Source organism: Neopsephotus bourkii, unplaced genomic scaffold (genome assembly GCF_033783945.1).
Source record: "Neopsephotus bourkii isolate Nb327-2 ecotype Australia unplaced genomic scaffold, CSIRO-AGI_Nbou_v1 NB_1768, whole genome shotgun sequence".
NCBI lineage: Eukaryota > Metazoa > Chordata > Aves > Psittaciformes > Psittacidae > Neopsephotus > Neopsephotus bourkii.
Genome location: NW_026902242.1, coordinates 6,166,393 through 6,186,400, shown reverse-complemented (window position 1 = coordinate 6,186,400; position 20,008 = coordinate 6,166,393). Strand labels below are relative to the sequence as shown.

The 20,008-nt window shown below is 41.5% G+C and overlaps 1 protein-coding gene across 6 annotated transcripts; it reads left to right on the top strand.

Moving 5' to 3' along the window:
• Positions 1-746: 746 nt before the first annotated feature.
• Positions 747-19,122, top strand: IWS1 (interacts with SUPT6H, CTD assembly factor 1). Of its 6 annotated transcripts, none has more exons than XM_061379349.1 (15): positions 747-898; positions 1,458-1,573; positions 9,177-9,888; positions 10,520-10,715; positions 10,955-11,012; positions 11,321-11,421; positions 12,142-12,292; positions 12,964-13,046; positions 13,330-13,459; positions 14,618-14,735; positions 15,501-15,612; positions 15,806-15,862; positions 16,107-16,218; positions 16,801-16,961; positions 18,717-18,854. In XM_061379349.1, the coding sequence occupies exons 1-14, from the start codon at positions 865-867 to the stop codon at positions 16,927-16,929; spliced, it is 2,109 nt and encodes a 702-aa protein (XP_061235333.1). In that variant the 5' UTR covers positions 747-864; the 3' UTR covers positions 16,930-16,961; positions 18,717-18,854. The 6 variants fall into 6 exon arrangements, with proteins under 6 accessions (XP_061235333.1, XP_061235332.1, XP_061235334.1 ...); XM_061379348.1 differs by having other exon boundaries at positions 18,711-18,849; XM_061379351.1 differs by lacking the exons at positions 747-898; positions 16,801-16,961 and adding exons at positions 5,199-5,255; positions 5,344-5,398 and having other exon boundaries at positions 18,711-19,122.
• Positions 19,123-20,008: the final 886 nt, after the last annotated feature.

The window sequence follows — 20,008 nt, the reverse complement described above, 5'->3', positions numbered from 1 at the left end:
AGCCCACACATGTAGCTGCGCCTAGGCTGTTTTTTACCCTGCTGCCTTCTTGTAGAGACTCACATTAATTCTAACGTGATTTGCAGGGAGCAGAGAAAATCCCCTGTTACTTAAAGGGTAAAATCTTTCCTGTCCATGACAGGAGATGGAACTCTTGATCTCACATCCTTTATCAGCATGGGAAGCATTGTGCCCCTTACTGGGCAAAGGGAGATGGAGGTTTTCTCTTGTGTGGTTCATGGCTGTGGGTTTAAGCAGTGATATAACATTTCCTGGGGTTTTAGTCTCTTGGAAGCTCCCACATGTCCCACACAGGGAAACACCCTTATTAAAATAACACCCTTTTTCACTCCCGTACAACTGCGCATCTCCCATGTCGACACAGGGGCTCAAAGCAGCCTTTTGTTTTTGCTCGAAGGCTCCTTCCATTCACCCAGCACTTCAATTACCAAGCTAAAAACAACCTGTTTCCTAAAAAACAATGCAAACACGTAGTTAGGGGCTGGAAAAAACCATCATCCCTGTTTGCTGCAGGTAACCTCACTCGATACCAAAACAGGTAAGAGTGCGTGCCCCCCCTCCAGCCGCGCAGCGCTCCCTGGCGGCCCATCTCCGCTGAAGCCTCGCGAGATCCTCCCCCAGTCCCAGGGTCGCGCGGGGAAGGGGGATGGCCGTTCCTCGCGCATGCGCAGCGGCGATAGCTGGCCGTTCGGCGGAGAGACGCCATCTTGGGCCTGTGGCTCGGCGGGCGGTGGAAGGCGGCTGAAGACGGCGGCGGGCCCTAGCGGCGAGTGGTGTGCTGGGGGCTTCGCCCCGCCGCCAGCCCGCGGGGCCGAGGCGGGGAGGCTGTGCCGGCGGCTCGCCATGGAGAGCGAGTACTACGGCGGGGACCAGTCAGGTAGCGGTGCGGGAGCGTCCCCGGGGGGAGGGACGCCCGGGGCGCTGGGCCCTGGAAGGGAGGGTGCTGTGCGCGGCGAGCACCGCGGGGATATCGCCCTGCCCCGTCTGCCCGGCGTCCGCTGCCGGCTCCAGCGGCCGTTTGCGCTCACCGTGATGTGGCGTTAGAGGCGGTGGAGCCGTGCCCGGTACCCCGGCTCGGCGGTCGCCCCCGCCCCGACGGTAGTGTGCAGTCGGCTTTGGAAGGGTCGGGTGACATCGGGGGGCCGGCACGGCTGTTGTGATCTCAGCACAGCCTTGGTATTAGTTCGGTGTTTTGGTCAGTACCTGCTGTTGTGCGTATTCTGAGTAGTTTTGTGGTGTTTTTAGGGGGGTTTCTGTGGTAGGTGTGTGCCAGACCTTCCCAGTAGATAGCATTCGTTTCCCTGTATTACAGAACGAGAGACTGTTAGAACGAGAGTCTCACTGTAGTGCTGTCTGTTCATCATCACTGTGAGTGCTCTTTTAAACACTGGAAGATGTCACTGAGGTTTATTTTTCTTTTCTTAACTTCGGAGTAGATGATGGTGGAGCTACTCCAGTGCAAGACGAACGAGATTCAGGATCTGATGTGGAAGAGGAAGCAAATGAGCAGCATTCTGGATCTGAGAATGGAAGTGTAGGGCACCATTCAGAGGTACTGCTGGAACTTTATCTAGATAAAGATTATTCTTTTATACATTATTTTTTTGTTGTTTAAAGAGGCTTTTTCTCCTAATTAAGACTTATGTATTTATTCAGTTGTTCATAAGGGTCTTGTCTGGCAAAAGTTAACCTCCAGAAAGGTGTCACATAGTCTCTTGGCCAATATGTAGAATAGGGTCTTTTCATTTTTCTTTTCAATTGCTGTAATAGCATTCACTGTTTTGTTTCATATTGTTATACTCAGTTGCAAGAAGATGAACTTTGGGGGTTTGACATTCTAGTTTATGAGCTGTGCAAAGATATGTTCAGCCTGGAAGGGAGAAAGCTATATGGAGACCTCATAGCAGCCTTCCAGTATCTGAAGGGGGCCTTTAGGGATGCTGGGAAGGGACTCTTCATTAGGGACTGTAGTGACAGGACAAGGGATAATGGGTTAAAACTTAAACAGGGGAAGTTGTGGTCAGTGGCTCAATGTCCAGCTGGAGACCTGTAATGAGTGGTGTCCCTCAGGGATCGGTGTTGGGACCGGTCTTGTTTAACATCTTCGTCAGTGACATGGACAGTGGGATTGAGTGCACCCTCAGGAAGTTTGCTGATGACACCAAGCTGTGTGGTTCGGTTGATACGCTGGAGGGAAGGAATGCCATCCAGAGGGACCTTGACACGCTTGTGAGGTGGGCTGATGCCAACCTCATGAAGTTTAACCATGCCAAGTGCAAGGTCCTACACCTGGGTCGGAGCAATCCCAGACACAGCTACAGGCTGGGCAGAGAAGAGATTCAGAGCAGCCCTGCAGAGAAGGACTTGGGGGTGCTGGTCGATGAGAAAATGAACATGAGCCGGCTTCAGTGTGCGCTTGCAGCCCAGAAAGCCAACCGTATCCTGGGCTGCATCAAAAGGAGTGTGACCAGCAGGTTGAAGGAGGTGATCCTGCCCCTTTATTCTGCTCTCGTGAGACCTCACTTGGACTATTGTGTGCAGTTCTGGTGTCCTCAACATGAAAAGGACATGGAACTGTTGGAACAAGTCCAGAGGGCGCCATGAGAATGATCAGGGGACTGGAGCACCTCCCATATGAAGACAGGCTGAGAAAGTTGGGACTGTTCAGTCTGGAGAAGAGAAGGCTGCGTGGAGACCTCATAGCAGCCTTCCAATATCTGAAGGGGGCATATAGGGATGCTGGGGATGGACTCTTCATTAGGGACTGTAGTGATAGGACAAGGGGTAATGGGTTAAAACTTAAACAGGGGAAGTTTAGATTGGATATAAGGAGGAAATTCTTTCCTATTAGGGTGGTGAGGCACTGGAATAGGTTGCTCAAGGATGTTGGAAATGCTCCATCCCTGTCAGTGTTCAAGGCCAGGTTGGATGAGGCCTTGGGTAATATGGTTTAGAGCGAGGTGTCCCTGCCCATGGCAGGGGGGTTAGAACTAGATGATGTTAAGGTCCTTTCCAACCCTAACTATTCTATGAGGAATTTGGAATTTTATCTCAAATTCTGCGCAGTGCTGTAAGCTCACACATTATGAAAGCATAGATTTCCTTACGAAAGAGCAAATGCTCTCCTATCTTCCATCTTTCCTCTCAGTTGTGAGTGCAGATTCTCAAGTCTGTTATATGCTATGGTTTTTACCTTTTCATTTGCAAAGGAGCAGGTCCCCATGTGGAGCAGGAGTAGGTTGAGGTTCCTCAATGGGATCTGCTCTTCCTCTGAAGAGCTTCTTGCTTCTGGAAGCCTAGACCATGAAAAGTGCTGTAATGCTTTGATCCGGTATTGCATTTGGGCAAGAGTCACTTAATTTGTGGATTGACAGTTTTGGTTGAAAAGAGATTCTGATAACAGCAAAGTTTTCCCTTAGATTGCTCGAGCAGTTTTGGAGTTCATTTTCAGTATATTTTGGTGACTTGAAATAGAATTTATCAGGTCCTATTAAGAAGGAATAATTGTATACTGTGAACTCATGTCTTCTGCCAGGGAAGTTACGTTATCGAGACCTTTTTAATACTCACAAAATATGTAATCGGAGCTATTCTGTTCTGCATATTTTGTGGCATCTTACATAAAAATCAGGATTGACTCTGGGTTTTCAGTGTTTGACATTTTATAAATTGTTTAAAATGCATGATGTTATGCACTGTAGCAGGCTGGTGTTCAACTCTGCAGTCTGTTTTCTCCACCCATTTATTGAATTCCTACATCCCTCAGAGTTAGAAATAGATGACGATTTTATATTTGTACGAAATAGAAGTTCTTGAAAGGAGCGTGACCAGCAGGTCAAAGGAGGTGGTCCTGCCCCTCTATTCTGCTCTTGTGAGACCTCACTTGGAGTATTATGTGCAGTTCTGATGTCCTCAACATAAAAAGGACATGGAACTGTTGAAACGAGTCCAGAGAAGGGCCACGAGGATGATCAGGGGCAGAAGCACCTCCTGTATGACGACAGGCTGAGAAAGCTGGGGCTGTTCAGCCTGGAGAAGAGAAGTCTGTGTGGAGACCTCATAGCAGCCTTCCAGTATCTGAAGGGGTCTATAAGGATGCTGGGGAGGGACTCTTCATTAGGGACTGTACTGATAGGACAAGGGGTAATGGGTTAAAACTTAAACAGGGGAAGTGTAGATTATATATGAGGAAGAAGTTCTTCAGGGGTGGTGAGGCATTGAAATGGGTTGCCCAGGGAAGTTGTGAATGCTCCATCCCTGGCAGTGTTCAAGGCCAGGCTGGACAAACCCTTGGGTGATATGGTTTAGTGCGAGGTGTCCCTGCCCATGGCAGGGGGTTGGAGCTAGATGGTCTTACGGTCCTTTCCAACCCTAACTATTCTGTGATTCTATGATTCGAGTGTAAAGCAGTTTGGAGGTACTTTTTCTTAAAGGTGGAAGAAATTGATTTGGTATGAGGCAGCATTTCTTACTGTGGCAATCAGGATTTCAGTGTGGGACAAAATGTTTTTTAAGCATGGGAGGACCAACTGTCTTTCAAATGAATTTAGTAATTCTGTTTTGATGGAAAAAGGCGATGAGTGCATAGAGAGTTATGTTGCTGCTTCAGTAATACTAAGCTTTTTCTGCTATGTGTGAAAACTTGGTCATTGTTCTTTACTCCTTTGGGATTTTAATTTTACTTACCATGGCTGGAAATAAGATCTGAAGACCAGGGAGCTGACTGTTACTTAAGTCTGCAGCATGTCTTTTTCAGATTTAAATAACCAGAAAGTACTGTCACCTGTTACCAGTTTTAAATGATCTTCTTCATGTGCCTGCATTATTTTAAAGGCTTCATTCTATGATGGCTGTTGAACATCTATATGGAGATAAAATACTCCAGAGATGCAATAAAAAAAAATACATTTAATCAGAGTAAAACCCCAAACTAAAATACTTTTATGTCCAATAGTAAATGTGAACCTTCAAACCTTAGTGCTTTATTTCACTCAGTTTAAATCATAAGCATTTGCGTATTTTGGTTTGTTATGAAGTCTTACATACTTAATTTTCCCTACATCAAATTCAAAATGCAGTAATGTGGAGCAGCTGTCACTGAGATGAGTAGCTTTTAGTGATTTATCATACTATTTACCCTAAATATTCTCTTATCCTCTTATTTCCTTCATCTTTAGGAATATGTGGGAGGAATGACACTCAAATGTAGTAAAACCTTTGAGACAGCCTAATCAGTTAAGTCTATTTAATTACTATTTCGTCTCTAATTTAGAACTCGGATGTAAAGAACTGAAGTTTTAAACTTGCAAACTTTTTTTTCAGGTTCTTAACTTTAAGGAAAAAGGGAATCCTGAGGAATTACTTATGTAGGTCTCAGGTATGTGGGTTTTTCTTTTCCACAATTCTTTTCTGGCTTTCCTTCCCCCAGTCCCACTTTATCTATAAATATTTTTCTTGATGTCCTTACCAGTTCTGCTTTAGACAAATAGAATTAGATAACACGTAGGTTTAGTACAGTAATGAATATGAAATCATGTTTACAGTGTTTCTACAAGTCAGGCTCATATGGAAATCTTTAATGACTTAGATCCTTATGTTTTCACCAAGTCGTTGCTGTCTTCATGAATTAAGTTATGGTTTGACTGTGACTGTTAAGAAACCTACATTTATGAAAACAAGATAAACTTGCTGATCTGCCTGTGATGGTTCTGTATGCCTTAGTTTAACAGTTATCATTCATGAGGTTGTAGTGGATGGGTCAGTTTTGTTCAATTTCGTGAGGTGTCAAAGTAGTACCTCTTAAAAGTGGCTGCATGTTGATCATATAAATTACTTGCTAACTGAAATTTTTGTGTAGAAGAATAACACTGTAAATTTGATTTTTATGTTCTTTATACTGTACTAAAGCCTCATGTTATAGAATTCTTTCAATTAAAATAAAAGGACATCTCAATTAAAATGTTTATAGATAAAGAGGAGGAAGAAAAGAAAGCAAAGGAATTAGAGAAAAATGCAGTAGCAATTACCTGAGACCTACTTATTTTTGGGGATGTCTGATCTTTTAATTAAGTATTTGGAAAACTAGAAAATTCCAATATGATATCCTTGACTTCTTTGAGAGCATCTTTTTAGAGACGAACTAGTAAAAAAAGGGTGTGAGACTATCCTACAGAATTAAAGTCCTCTTACTGTAAAGTTGCATGTACTTTTTATATCAAGGAAATTCCAAAACATTCAGAGCTTCATTAATTACATTCAGAAGACCTTTGCACTGATGGCTGTGGACAGAACCTGTCCTGTCTAGGCTCTGAGTGAGTCAGCTCTGCTTCAGAAGGTGCTCAGTTCTGTTAATGTGCTGAGTCTGAGGTAGAGTGTCACCTTTCTGCATGGTGCACTGACTTCACCAATATAAGTGTGCTTTTTGGGTTAGCTCTTGTTGAGCTTTCCATACTCAGGACTAGAGTGAATGGTGCTGTCTGCCAGGTCTCTGTAGGGACATCTAGATTATAGTGATTCTTCTGTAGGTGATTGTATCACAGGAGAGTTCAACTGCTGTAACCACTGGAATTCTGTGGTGCAGAGCAATGTGTAGTGGCAGTGTGGGCTATTAGGATGCATGTCTGCTCTCCATCCCCAAACATCTTCGTTCTCAAGAGTTTGTCAGTTTGCATTAACAGATTAGAGATTCAGTGTATTGTAAGCTGCTTCAGTAATAACGTTGTATAATTGTAATGACTTCTTTAGGAAGCATTTTGCATTGGAATTTCCTAATTTAGTAATACATTCTGCATAGGAGGATATATAACCTGCAGCCACTCTTCTGACCTTAGAAGCATTTAAGAATCATTATGAGTTCCAGTTAATTTTTTAGTTCTGTTTACCTGTTCATTCTGGACTGGCAGTCTGGAAGGTGATGAGCTTTATAGTTTAAACAAGAGGATTTGTATTGTCTTCCTTGGGTTTGTGTAGTTAAATCCCTTAGTACTGCTAACATAATTATCAGCATAGCCATCTGAAATCAAGACATGACAGACTAACCCACCAAAAATTATATGGTAGGAGAATAAGGATTAAAGAATTCATGTTATTAGAAATACAACTTTCAGTATAGACTTCTGCATTTCAGTACTTCTCAATGACCTGACCTGTAAAACTGCTGTCAAATCTGTTGCCTGTTCTCTTTGCAACTGCAGTTTTCTTTAAATAAAAGAGAGAAAACACACCACATACACACATTGTTAGTTTACATGAGAGGTACTGGCCAGCAGAGGGCCATTGAATTAATATTTTGGTATGGAAAAAGTAAATCACTTAACAAGCTGAGAGCAGTTGAGTGTGTGTGTGGTCATCCTCAGTTCTGTAATTCTTTAGTCTTCAATTCTTTAAAATTTCACATTCAGGTTTTAATAGAACCATGTTTCCTTTCTGTAAGAAGAAATGAGAAATACTGAATAGTAGCACCAGCATGATTTAAAGTACTAGCATTGCTTTAGAGACAGGGGCAAGCAGTAGAGAGAGCTTGCTCACATTGTCACAGCAGCTGTTGTGTAGCCAGCATTAAGTAACATGGAAATAGTGAAGTTGTATTTGAAGTGCATGTTTTCAAAATCTGTAGTCCGGATTTTTTTCCATTGTACAATCACTTTGTTAGTGATTTTTCAGTGATTTAGAAGTTACTACTTTACTGAGTGCCAGTCAAGGGGATAAATGCCCAAGGTCCAGAATGTTAAAAAGCCATGTTATTTAACACTTAATGTAATTCTGGAGGGAGTAATGCCTAAAAGCAGTTGAAATTTATTTTGTTTAAAATCTCTTCTTAATCATACATTTTAAAGATCAGTAGTATTGTTTGTTATAGGATAGATAGACCTGGATTATTTTGCATGGCTCTGACAATAGAAAATATAAGTGGCCTTGCCATCTTTCCAAGGAAATTAAATTGCTGACAAAAAAGACTGAGAAGCTCCAGGACATGCGAGCCTTAAAGTAGCTCCTAGGGCAATAAATACTCAGTTTGCAAATATGCTAGTGGAAGGAGTCTGTAGCTGAGACAAAATCACCCCTAAGGAAAACCTGGTTGAAGAGTGGAGTTCAGCATGTAGAAAGGAAGTTTCTTTTACAGCATTGTTCTTTTCAATTGCAAATGGGATTATTGTGACTGTCACTGTGAGAACTGTACTGAGATAGTGACACAACTGTTCAAGCAAGAGTCAAATTCTGTTTTCTCAGGTAGATGCAATTGAGATCTTTTTTCTTTTTTCTTTTTTTTTCCCCAAGCAGAAATTAGAAGTTGTAGGAAAAATAAAACAAGACATTGTCAGTAATGATATTGACAGGTGGCTTGTGGAAGGTTTTTTCAGGAATGGAGCATTGGCTTTTTTGTGTAGAAAAAGACTGAAAGGATTGTGTTTAAGTTCTGGAGTTTTAAGAAGACTGCTGTATTTGTGCATAGGTTATCTCAGGTGTCTGAACAGGCACAGGAGCTATCAGCTTAATGGGGAGAAACATTGAATCTGTTCTTTCTTTCTTTGAAACATTGAAACACAAAACTAGTTAACAGTAATACCCTGGAAGGTCTGACTAAAACTATCCCTCTTTCTTTGGTAGGCTTCTGGTCTTGACATTTTCCTAAATAGGTTTCCTTGGCAAAGAAGGAAAGGGGGCAAGTTCTTTTGAGCTTCACTTGTAAAGCAATACATGTGCAGTTTCGGTAAAATGTATTTTGTACAAAACCATCCGTTTTGAGATCTTAAAATGACAAGTGGGACATCCTGTTTCTTGCTTATTACAGGGGATTTGGACGAAACAACTTTGAAGGCCTGACTTTTTAAAATAAAAGCACTAGGCATTTACCCTCGAGGAACTGAATTCTTCGTAGACATGTTCACTTGAGTGTTCTTTGAATTCTGTCAACCATTCTCAACATATGCTTGAGCTGCAGGGTGGACAGCCTAACTGATTTTTCTTGACCTGAAGTATGTGACAGTGCTTTGATGCAAATTGTCTCGTGATTATTTCTGTGTAGAAAATATTGTACTTTGCAGTACCTTGGATAATGAAATTGGAGGAAGGATAAGCAAAAATTCAGAAGGTTTTTTGGTATACTTAAGGTTTTTTTTTTTGCTTAGTTGCCTGAGGTTATTTTTCTCTTTCAGAATGAGCACAGTGATGGAGAAGATGATGGGCAAATGGGAGAGCCCCACATGACAGACTCTGAAAATGAAGATATCCCGAGGCAAAAAGACAGTGAGTCAGATAACGAAGAGCCTCCAAATCACAATGTAAGTGATTCGGACAATGAAGCAGCTCTTGGAGGGAAAGACAGTGATTCTGACACTGAGGACCATCCAAATCGGCATATAAGTGACTCTGAAAATGAAGATGCCTTAAATCATCGAGCAAGTGACTCTGAAAATGGAGAGCCTCACAGGGATCACAGTAGTGACTTTGAAAATGAGGAATCACACAAGCAGCCGGCCAGCGACTCGGACAGCGAGGAACTACACAAACAGCCACCCAGTGACTCGGAGAGTGAGGAGCTCCACAAGCAGCCAGCCAGCGATTCGGAGAGTGAGGAGCTGCGCAAACAGCCGGCTAGTGACTCAGAGAGCGAGGATGTTTCCAGACACAAACAAGAAATAGAGTCTGAGGATAGTGATGCAGAGGACAGGAAGGAGGAGGTGCAGAATGATTCTCATCATTCAGATAATGAACACGTAAGGGAAGGATTTCAGGGCTCTGACAGTGAAGAGGAAGCTCCTAAGAGACGAAAAATATCCGATAGTGATGAAGAAGAGAAAGAGGAGGAGAAGACGGTGAAGAGGAAAACGGCTATCCTTTCTGACAGTGAGGATGACGAGAAAACACGTAAGGAGCTATAGTATGAAAATAGAAATGTGATGTGACAAGTAGCATGTTAGAGGTAAATCATTGGTTTTATGGGAAGAAAGCATTTAAGATTAATATAAATCTATATAAATAGATAAACCATAAAGGAAACTTGGGGTTAGAGCACAGCTTTATTTGTAGAGGCTGTTGTTATAACTGCATTTCTGTTTGAATGTGTATCTAATGTTTCCGAGTAGTAAGTAGGTCTAATAGAAGTAAAGCTGCAGTGATCTTGCTTTGTGCTGGCATCTGTTGATCATTTCTGTTAGTTGTTTCTGTACTTTGTTAGAGACTCTACTCTCTCTAGTGATTTTTTCCTGTGTTTTTTGGGTATGTTTGCTTTGGGTTTGTTTTCCATTCATGTGCTGGGGATGAGAGTCAGTTTTGAAATGAGAAGTTCTTGTGGATAGGTGTGGATGGAAACTGCAGTTACTAATGAAATGAAACTTTTTTGAATGGATATGTTTGTTAAGAGGTGGCAATGCTTTTGTGTTGGAATGCTGATCAGCTTCCTTCTTGTCCAAATCAGATTTGTGAGAATAGTTTCTGGAGAGTACCAGTTGTCACCTCTGTTACTAGGACATGTAGTAATGATCCTTTCTGTTGGCAGCCGCTAAAAAAGTGCGAATCCTTTCTGATGTTGAAGAATCAGATAGCGATGCTGCTTCAGAGAAATCTGACAAAAGGAAGAAAAATATTATATCAGATAGTGAGGAAGAAGAAGAAGAAAGAAAAGAAAATGCTGGGAAGAAAAAAGAGGAGAAAGATCTATTTGGCAGTGACAGTGAATCTGGAAACGAACAAGAGTAAGTGCTTCTGGGGTATGAATTCCTTCAGAGTTGCAGATAGTAAGACTGATCATGAATTGAGAATGGATGAATCCCACCTTGAGAGTGATTGTCCACCTTCATTGGTGGTGTCAAGACGAATGTCAGTAGTAGGTGGTAGAATGAATGGTGGATCTCCACAGTCATCGGAAATGTTGCAGAAAATGCACATCTAATGTTGCAGTCTAAATAGATAAATGTTGCTGTTACCTTCACAGGAACTTGATTGCAGATATTTTTGGAGAATCTGGTGATGAGGAAGAAGAGGAATTCACAGTAAGTGTTACTGTAGATGTCTTTTGTTCACTTGCTAGATCTTACCTTCATGGGAATGTGTATGCTGTATCGCAGGAGAAGCTTTGTATCTGCTGGCTCAATGAGGTAGTGTTTGGGTTAAATAATATTTACAGATGTTATGTTTGGAGAGTTACTGTTGTGAAAGTCACATGTGGAATTAGGAAGCCTGTGTTCCTTCTAGATCTTGTGCATGCTTATCTGAAGCTTTTTGAATGTTGGTGTCAGGATGCTTAAGTAGATGCTCGGTCTTAACCCATATGCTGATTTTCACTGTCTTTACCCATCAGGGTTTTAACCAGGAAGATTTGGAGGAAGAAAAGGGTGATGCAGACATGAAGGAAACAGCAGATGAATCAGACTCTGATGATAACATCAAAAGAGGGAAGCAGTGAGTCTATATGTTACATACTCCTTTGCTAATAACAAATGCAAGATTTTAGTGAAAGGTTTCCTTCAAAGGCTGGCTAGACTAGTAGTTTAGAAAGGCATGGGTCTATGTTAGAAGGTTCTCTCTCAAGTAGTAGTTTGGTCACTTGACAGTCCAAAGCAGATTACCTATGCTGCTGCGTCAGAGAACAGTATTTGATGGTTCACATCAAAACCTGAGTGAAATTAATGTCTAATCAAACAAGCATCTAATTCTACTTCTGACAGTACAACATTGGAATCAAGTGTGTTTCTCTGCTGGTGTAAGGGATAAGGTATGGCAAGACCTGCCATCAGCATATGTCCTGTTTTCATTTCCATCTGTTTCAGTAGCATCAGAACAGTGTATTGCAGGTGTAGGAAAGCTAAATCCTTGTCAGCTTCAGTGACATCTTTGGCACATTTTGAACCTTGGATATTACATGTGTGTATGTTGTTAGCTATTTCATCCAGGTCTTGGAGACTTCTAAGGGCATCTTGGAGCCACTGAAGCCCTTTGCTAGTTTCCCAGTTCGTATACTGAGGATAACTAATTACCATTCAGGGACATTGAGACATAATGCTTTCAGATTTATTGGAGAAGTTTTGAAAAGTTGGCTACAGAAATACAACATTATTTCTTACAAAGACAGAAAGATCAACCCTTTTCTGACCATCAGCAAACTCTCTTCTTGCATTTCAGTATGGACTTCATGTCAGATTTTGACATGATGCTGCAGCGAAAGAAGAGTATGAGTGGCAAGCGTAGACGAAACCGTGATGGTGGAACTTTCATTAGTGATGCCGATGATGTAGTCAGTGCTATGATTGTGAAGATGAATGAAGCTGCTGAGGTGAGTTATCTAGGCTCCAAAGACACCATAAAATCCAGTTCCATGCTACAGGAAATCTGTTGATTGTAGTGGGTCTCTGATAGGGGAACCCAAGGACTGAACAGATAGTGACATTATGTCCTTGGATGATAGTCACTTTGAAACCCAGACTTTGTTTTAGCACACGATGCACACTTGTGTGCTTTTGTGTTACGTGCACCATGCTTCATGGTAAACCTCTAGATTATCCAATTACATTCTTAGCTGAAGTGAATAGATATTTTCTTGCATCCCAGTGTTTTGGTTAGCTGTTTTTCTGTTGTTCAGGTTAGATTTTACTAACAAAGTTTCTAGGTTATTTGTGCATAGCTAGTGTGGAGGACTAGTCCAGTTTACTGCAATCAACCTAAATCGTGAACTAAGGGAAAAAAGAGAAATAATTAATTTTAGGGGGAATTTCCAAATACGATGTTTTTAAGAAGAATGTTGACTAAGGTGGGGACCCTTTTTTAAAGAGGAGTCATAAATGTGTTTACGGGCTGTAGGAAGTTGGAGCAGAGCACAAAGTTAGTGCAACCCTGCCAAAGTTGCACTTCTCATTTATGGGCTAATCTCTTTCCTGTAAATAATTAACTGTGAGAGTTGCTGATTTCCTCTTTCGATTAACTTGTGGATTCTTTAACTCCTCACAGGAGGATCGACAGCTGAATACACAAAAGAAACCAGCACTAAAGAAATTAACTTTGCTACCAACTGTAGTTATGCATCTTAAAAAGTGAGTTGTCATTCTCCCAGTTAACTATCGCCTTCGGGAATATTGGGAATTTGGTAGAATTCAGGGAGTGACACTATGGTTGTATTAAGCATGCAGTGAAACCCTTCTTTTTCCCAGTAAATGCTGGAGCAAGGTGGCCTCAAAAACCTAAAATTCTGTGTCGTTTTACCTGTTAATTTACCATGAAACAAACTCAAGTGCACAGTCATGCTAAAGGAACATCACATCTTAAGAGTGATGTGTTACATGACTTTCTGGCTTCTCTTTATTTGAAATTTCCTAGGCAGGACCTCAAAGAAACTTTCATCGATAGTGGTGTTATGTCTGCCATCAAAGAGTGGCTTTCTCCCCTTCCAGACCGAAGTCTGCCAGCATTAAAGATACGAGAGGAGCTTCTGAAGATCCTGCAAGAGGTTTGAAACTGACTTTTAACCATACTTCATTTGTGGCTTCTACATGGTGTTACAGTTGCGTGCTTTAGGAAAATACTTGCTGATCTTAAAGGTCTTTTCCAACCTAGCTGGTTCTGTGATTCTATGATAAATGTGCTGTAGCTGTTACTAGTGTGCAGGGAAATGCACAAGGAAGCAAACTGCAAAATAAATGCGTTTCTTAAAAAGTTGCATCATTTTAATGGGGGTTAGATTGTAGACGTGCTTTCTAGCACAAAGCAAGATTTGACTAGGCCCAATGAAAATTTGACTAGGCAACTTCAGGCACCTAGTGGTTGTTACGAAAATGTTACCCATGTTCACCACAATGCAAATGGCTCTCCTACCAGCAGGCCAGAAGACGTTTCTGAGAGTTTCAGGTGAGCTACACGCATTAAGTTCTCTGTCCTCTCTTGGGGAGTAATGTGCAATGGCATTTCTAGTTTCTTGATATGTTCTTGGTGCTCATTCATTGTGGTTAGTCATTTGAATTTGTCTTTTCTGTGTTCATAAAATAAGCGTGGCGTAGTCTTAATAGTGAAGCAGAAACAAAACGTTCCTTGCAGCACAACGCTGGCTTTATGTGACTGATGCTCTAGAAATACATTTCTCCTTGCTAGGAATTTGCAAGACTTCTGCCTGAATTCAGATTATTTGGCCCTACCTGTTTCAGATTTATGTGTCAAGTTCAGTGAATAGTCATTTGCTGTCCCTGGGTTTTATTCTCTTGTGGTCGGTTCTCTTCTCTGGCTTCTTAAAGTGTGCAGTGCACTAGAAAGCCAATCGTACTCAGTGTAGACTTTTAGCCTTTGTAGCTAAGCTGATTGCTTGAATGCTTTTTCCATGTAAGTTTTTATCTTTATAAAAGTGCTTTGAAGGCCGTAACTGAATTTTTGTGCAATGTAAGCAAAAAAGCATTTGGAGCAAATAGTTCTGGAAGCCTACTTGATTTTATGTATAAAGCCCAGTAATGTTATGGCAAATTTCTTGGATTTTGTGTTTGGTTCTTTAACCCATTCCTAGTGGAAAATGCTGTTTTTTTTCAAGCTTATTGTGAAAGTGGCTTTTGGTCTGTGTCTGCAAAGTTCAATGACACCATTAATGTTCAGACATAATTTCTTGCTGTTTTTTATCTTGCAGCTGCCCAGTGTGAGCCAAGAGACGCTGAAGCACAGTGGCATTGGACGAGCTGTGATGTACCTCTACAAACACCCCAAAGAGTCGAGACCTAACAAGGATATGGCAGGGAAGCTAATCAGTATGTAAACCTCCCTTTGCCTTGTGTCAGTAGATTTCACTCATGATTTTATTTCTGCATCAGTCTTTCTGTTGCATGGGTTTTGTTACCATCTGTAGTAAAACTTAATTCTGCAATACAGGAATCTCACTAATCTGTTTCATTGCTTTGTTTGTAGGGCTCTTAACAAATGCTGTTATGTTAACTTCTGCACAAACTTTTTTCCTATTTGTTTCATTCTTGTTTTGAACCAGGGGATGGCATTTATTATGTTCAGGCTCTCTCTTGGCTAGTTGTCCAAACATCATGTAGACGCTAGAAAAATAGGAAGGTCCTGCCAGGAAACTTTTTGTTCTATAGAGTTCAGAGAGATCTTGGATGACAGAAAGTTTACTTCTTGAACAGCTGTAGTGCATGTGTAGTGCATCCCATCCTGAAGGACTGAAAACTGAGTATAAGCTTGTTATGTTTTTCAGGAACTATTTTGCATATTTCTAAACCAGCATTTGCTGTGGCGTGCAGGGGTTCCTGACACTTCAGGATCCTAAGTGCTTGGATAGATTCTAAAAGAGCAGGCAACAGCAGGAGAATTTATGGATGAAGGCTCTTTCTTACTGTCCACATGGCTGGATTTCATTGAAATATTAAGGGCTCAGCAATCAGTGTTTGTTTGAAAGGAAGCATAAATACTTGCCATAAACCTTGAAAGCTGTATTTGGGCACCAGTGTGGTTTGGAGGTAAACTTTGGTGGCCTAGTGTTTAACAAGTTTTATTCTTTTTAATAGATGAATGGTCTCGACCCATCTTTGGGCTTACCTCAAACTACAAAGGCATGACAAGAGAAGAGAGGGAACAGAGAGATTTGGAGCAGATGCCGCAGCGAAGGAGGTTGAGCAGGTAGGAGCAGCAGGCAGAAACATGAAATTCTTTCTGCCTAAAACGCTATCAAGAAAATGAAAGCGGTGTGTAAATACTGGGGAAATAAAAGGATAACAAGTTACGACCCCTGTCTTTTCTTCTACCACACTTAACTGTCTTTTAAAATCACTGTTTTTCTGTATGTGTGCCTATAAAATGCTTTTTCTTACAGCTCTGGTGGTCAGACTCCCCGCAGGGACCTGGAGAAAGTGCTCACTGGAGAGGAAAAGTAGGTTATTTATTTATAACTTATTTTTGGTTTATTATTTATTTATTTTCTTATTTTATTTATTTATTTAATTAATGACTTTTGGTTAGAAGAGAAGTATTTTGGTGGTACTTGTGCACAGTTTGTTTTGAGGCTTTAGAGGCACTGATTATATGTTGTGTTTCAGAGACAGAACATGCTGAATCGCTTGTAATTCTGTCTGTGTAAGTTTTGTTCCTTTAACACTCACATCTTTTTTCCACAGGGCTCTTAGACCCGGTGATCCTGGGTTCTGTGCCCGTGCAAGGGTGCCAATGCCCTCCAACAAGGACTATGTGGTCAGGCCAAAGTGGAATGTGGAGATGGAGTCCTCCAGGGTAAGCATTGGCACTCTCTTTTGTCGCTCTGTGCCTAAGCTGTCTCTGACTAAGCCCGGGAATCTGTCACCTTACTGCCATGGTTACTGTACAGTTCAGCAGTTGGTTTAAGTGCCTCTTCTAATCTGGGTAGACAGTAAGTCCTGCTATCAAGTGGGCTGTTTTCAGCTCATCAGATACTTTCACGTGGGTATCTTTGATTCTCTAACCAAAAAGAAATTTTCATGTTAACACTTCCAGAGTTTCTCTCTAGCATGAGAATCTGATTACAGGCCTCTGATTTTAGAGCATTTTGAACTAAAGCTTCAGTTTTGTGTCGCTGATACTTTGATACCTCTCCCAGTTTTTGTATCATGTTCTTCTGATGATATTCCTGTTTGGGAAAGCTTTGAGGTTTTTGTAAACATTAACAGTTTCAGTAGCGGCCTTTGCTTTGCTTTATTTGGTTCATCCGCCTACCTTGTACAGTTTAATTTCAAAGGGGAGTACATGGTAGAACACACATAAATGGAAGAAGTAATAATTACTGTGCTTTCTGCTGTTCTCTCTCCTTTTGTGCATTAATTGAGATATTGTTTCTAGCCCGGGACTATTAAGAGAGGTATTAGTCGCTTGGAAAAACACAAGAGACGGTTTGCTGAACAGAAACGACTCAGCAAAGTGCATCGGGCCATCAAGTTCAGCATTGAAGGCAACAGGATGCCCCTGTAGCCATGACACACTGCCTTCCCCAAGTTTGAGAGGTATCCCTCAAGGGAGGTTTGAACAGTGCATGTGCTTCAGCTGTTGGCAGTTTGCACATATAGGAAAGGAGTGTGTACACCCTAACTCATTAAACTTGGAAACTCTCCATGTATTCTCTTACATCTGTACTGTGACCTAAAAGGTAACCTGTACAGGAAAAAATAGGCTGCAGCACATAACATCTGCCGTGATGCCTGCCTTGACAGCTTCAGGGTGCCCAAATGACAGGTGATCAGTGAAAATACCTGTACTCCAAAGTAGCTTTGCACCATGTGTGGTTTTGAGTGCTCTTGTGAGATATTTAGGTTCTCCAACTTTGCCTGAACTGACACACAGGAATTTTGGCCTTTAGCATAGCACCTCACGTCACTGCATTACGGTATCTGTGGCTGACATTTGTGGGTGCAAAGTAAGGTATTTTTCGCATCTGGTCTTTCAAGGAAGTTGAATGATGTGAGGTTTTAGAAGAGTTTGGCAGGAGGCAGAGTGTGACACCTCTGCAGACCAGGGGAGTAACAGTCCCCGCTATGAATGCAGCATGGAGGGAGACTGATCAATGACATACGTCAATGCAGGAATTGTTTTGACAGTTTCTGGTCTGTGAGCAGCGCTGCCACAAATTGATAGTGACAGGAAGAGGTTAGCACAAAGTTGAATTTAACCTTCATACTTGTTTAAAAAAAAAATTATTTAAAATCACTGTGACATTCCAGGTATAATTTCAATGAATAGTGAACAGTTTTAGGAATACAGTTTATTTAAAATCAGTATGTCAGGAGCACACCTTCCTCAGTGATGGGAGCAAGAGGCTCAGTTTCTAATAGATGGTTTTTGTCCAATATTAAATAGCATGTTCTGGATATCTCTTGTTTCTCACAAACTTAAAAGGTGTGTGATGTTTTCATCATTTATTGTTTCCATTGCCTAGGTAGGGGAAATTGCTTTCTAGGAAGTAATGGCTGTGGTTTGGAAAGTCCTTTGCTATTTGTCTTCGTGGCATTTCTTTATAGAATCACTGTATTTAATCTGTGAAAATAACTGCTTTGTCATCTCAGTTTCTCATTTGCAGTTAAAATAGAGGGATAAAATGCAATTAAATCTTCTAATAGCTTGTGTGGTCAGCTTAGGCATTTCTTTTGCTTCCCTTAAACCCCATTTTTCCCAAGAATCTCTTGCTTTATAAATATTAATAAGTGACCTTTAAAATCAGTTGTAGTTTGGAATCGATAGGTCAAATCAGTCTGCTTTAATTAAAGTGCATTCATGCCTAAAAATCTCCCTCCCACCCCCAGAATCCTGTGTGTGAGATAACTGTTGGTACAGCCTGTTTCTGACACTGAGCTCCAGCTGACAGAGATACAAAACTCTTCCAAACTATATATTCACCTGGCATGTGAACAACTAACAAACAAACATGGTTATTAATCCCTGTAATGTATGTGAAAGTCTTCCTGTGTGATGTTGTTGTGGCAGGGGGTTGGAATGAGATGGTCTTTAAGGTCCCTTCCAACTCAAACTGGTCTGGGATTCTATGATACATGCAGCGTGTAAACTGGGGGAACGTGTTCTCCGCTTTGTGGGGAGATGTGTGCATGCACACACAACTGTTTGGAACCAGTGGCTTCACCCGCTCTGTCCTGCAGGTTTACCCTCGCATGCATCACTTCAGTTCTCTTGAACCTCTGGGACGTCTGCTTTTTTTCAGTGGTAATTGTTAGTTTTTATTATTTAATGATATATTTTTTAAGTTCCAGGGGACCTCTAAGAAAGGGGTGAGTCGACTGGACAAACAGATGCGGAAATTCACAGATATCAGGAAAAAAAGCAGATCAGCCCATGCAGTGAAAATCAGCATTGAGGGCAATAAGATGCCATTGTGACCCTTCACAGAATACCCTATGACCTCTGCTGTAAGACAATACACCCACAGACTCTTTGGAGACCTTTAAATTTTTTAACAGCTTGTTTGGGCTTTTTTTTTTTTTTTTTTGGATTTTTTTAATGAATCTTTAAATTGGTTTGGGTTCTGGTATAAGATGATGTCCAAGGACTGTGAATATGGGGACTTCTTTCTCCTGATTGTATTTAAACTTGCTCTATATTGTCCTTTGTACAGATCCTGTATTTGTTGTATTGCAACACTTGAGACAATAAAACATCTTCTGTTGTTGTTTTTTTTCTGGGAGGGGCCTCTCTGTTGATTGGTTGCTCAAGGGAATGTATTTGTAAACCACCTGGTGTGTGGAAAAGCTGGTAATTGTTCATTTTCTGTTTACCACTGTCTCTGTCCTCTTTATTCAGAGCTTTATTGATAAGTTGGTCTCACCCTGTGTCTTGTTTTTGATAAACTGTGCTGACTATCTTCTATTCAGTGGGTTTCATTGTTCATGAAAGCATAATGGAAGGCTCAAGAGGAGATGAGCAGGGCTGGAAGACAACTGCACCTGCTCTTTCCAGGTATGCTTATGATACAGGAACTGACCTCAGGTGTGTGGTTTCAGGATGCTTAGAGTTTCAAGGGTTTGGGTTTGGTGTTGGGTTGCTGCACCCTTTCCCCCCCCAGACTTTATCTTAGTGGTTCTGGTGCTGTGGGCTACTCTTAAATCCAAAGAGGTGTTTCCTTGAAGTACTGGCCCTGGTGGTCATGTGAGGGCTTTAATTACAGTTTCTTGCCATCAGAATTAATAGCCTGGCATCACCTGTTTTCTGGAGGTAAACAAAAACACCATAAACCCTAAACCGTGTCACTGAGGGCCACATCTATGTGGTTTTTAAACACTTCCATGGACAGTGATTCCACCACTTCCCTGGGCAGCCCGTTCCACCCACCAAGCTTTTGAGTATGTGCAGCTTAACCCTCTTACACACTCTGGTCATGCACTCTGTCTTTCAGACTTCCCACATTGCACTGGAGCCAAGTCTGGACATCAGCCTCATGCTTTCCAAGTGATGAGGGTTCAGGTGTAAGAAAAGCAGGTATCTCCTGCCATGCATGACCACATCCTGCCCTTACCAGGGCACACTGCCCTCTCAGCAGTTGCAGGGC

What these genes read in the sequence shown, in the direction of transcription:
- IWS1 (XM_061379347.1), top strand. Translation starts at nt 865, where the DNA reads ATGGAGAGCGAGTACTACGGCGGGGACCAGTCAG. An exon ending in TGAGGATGACGAGAAAACAC is followed by an intron (nt 9,889 to 10,519) that starts GTAAGGAGCTAT and finishes TTCTGTTGGCAG; the next exon opens with CCGCTAAAAAAGTGCGAATC. An exon ending in AGATGAATGAAGCTGCTGAG is followed by an intron (nt 12,293 to 12,963) that starts GTGAGTTATCTA and finishes AACTCCTCACAG; the next exon opens with GAGGATCGACAGCTGAATAC.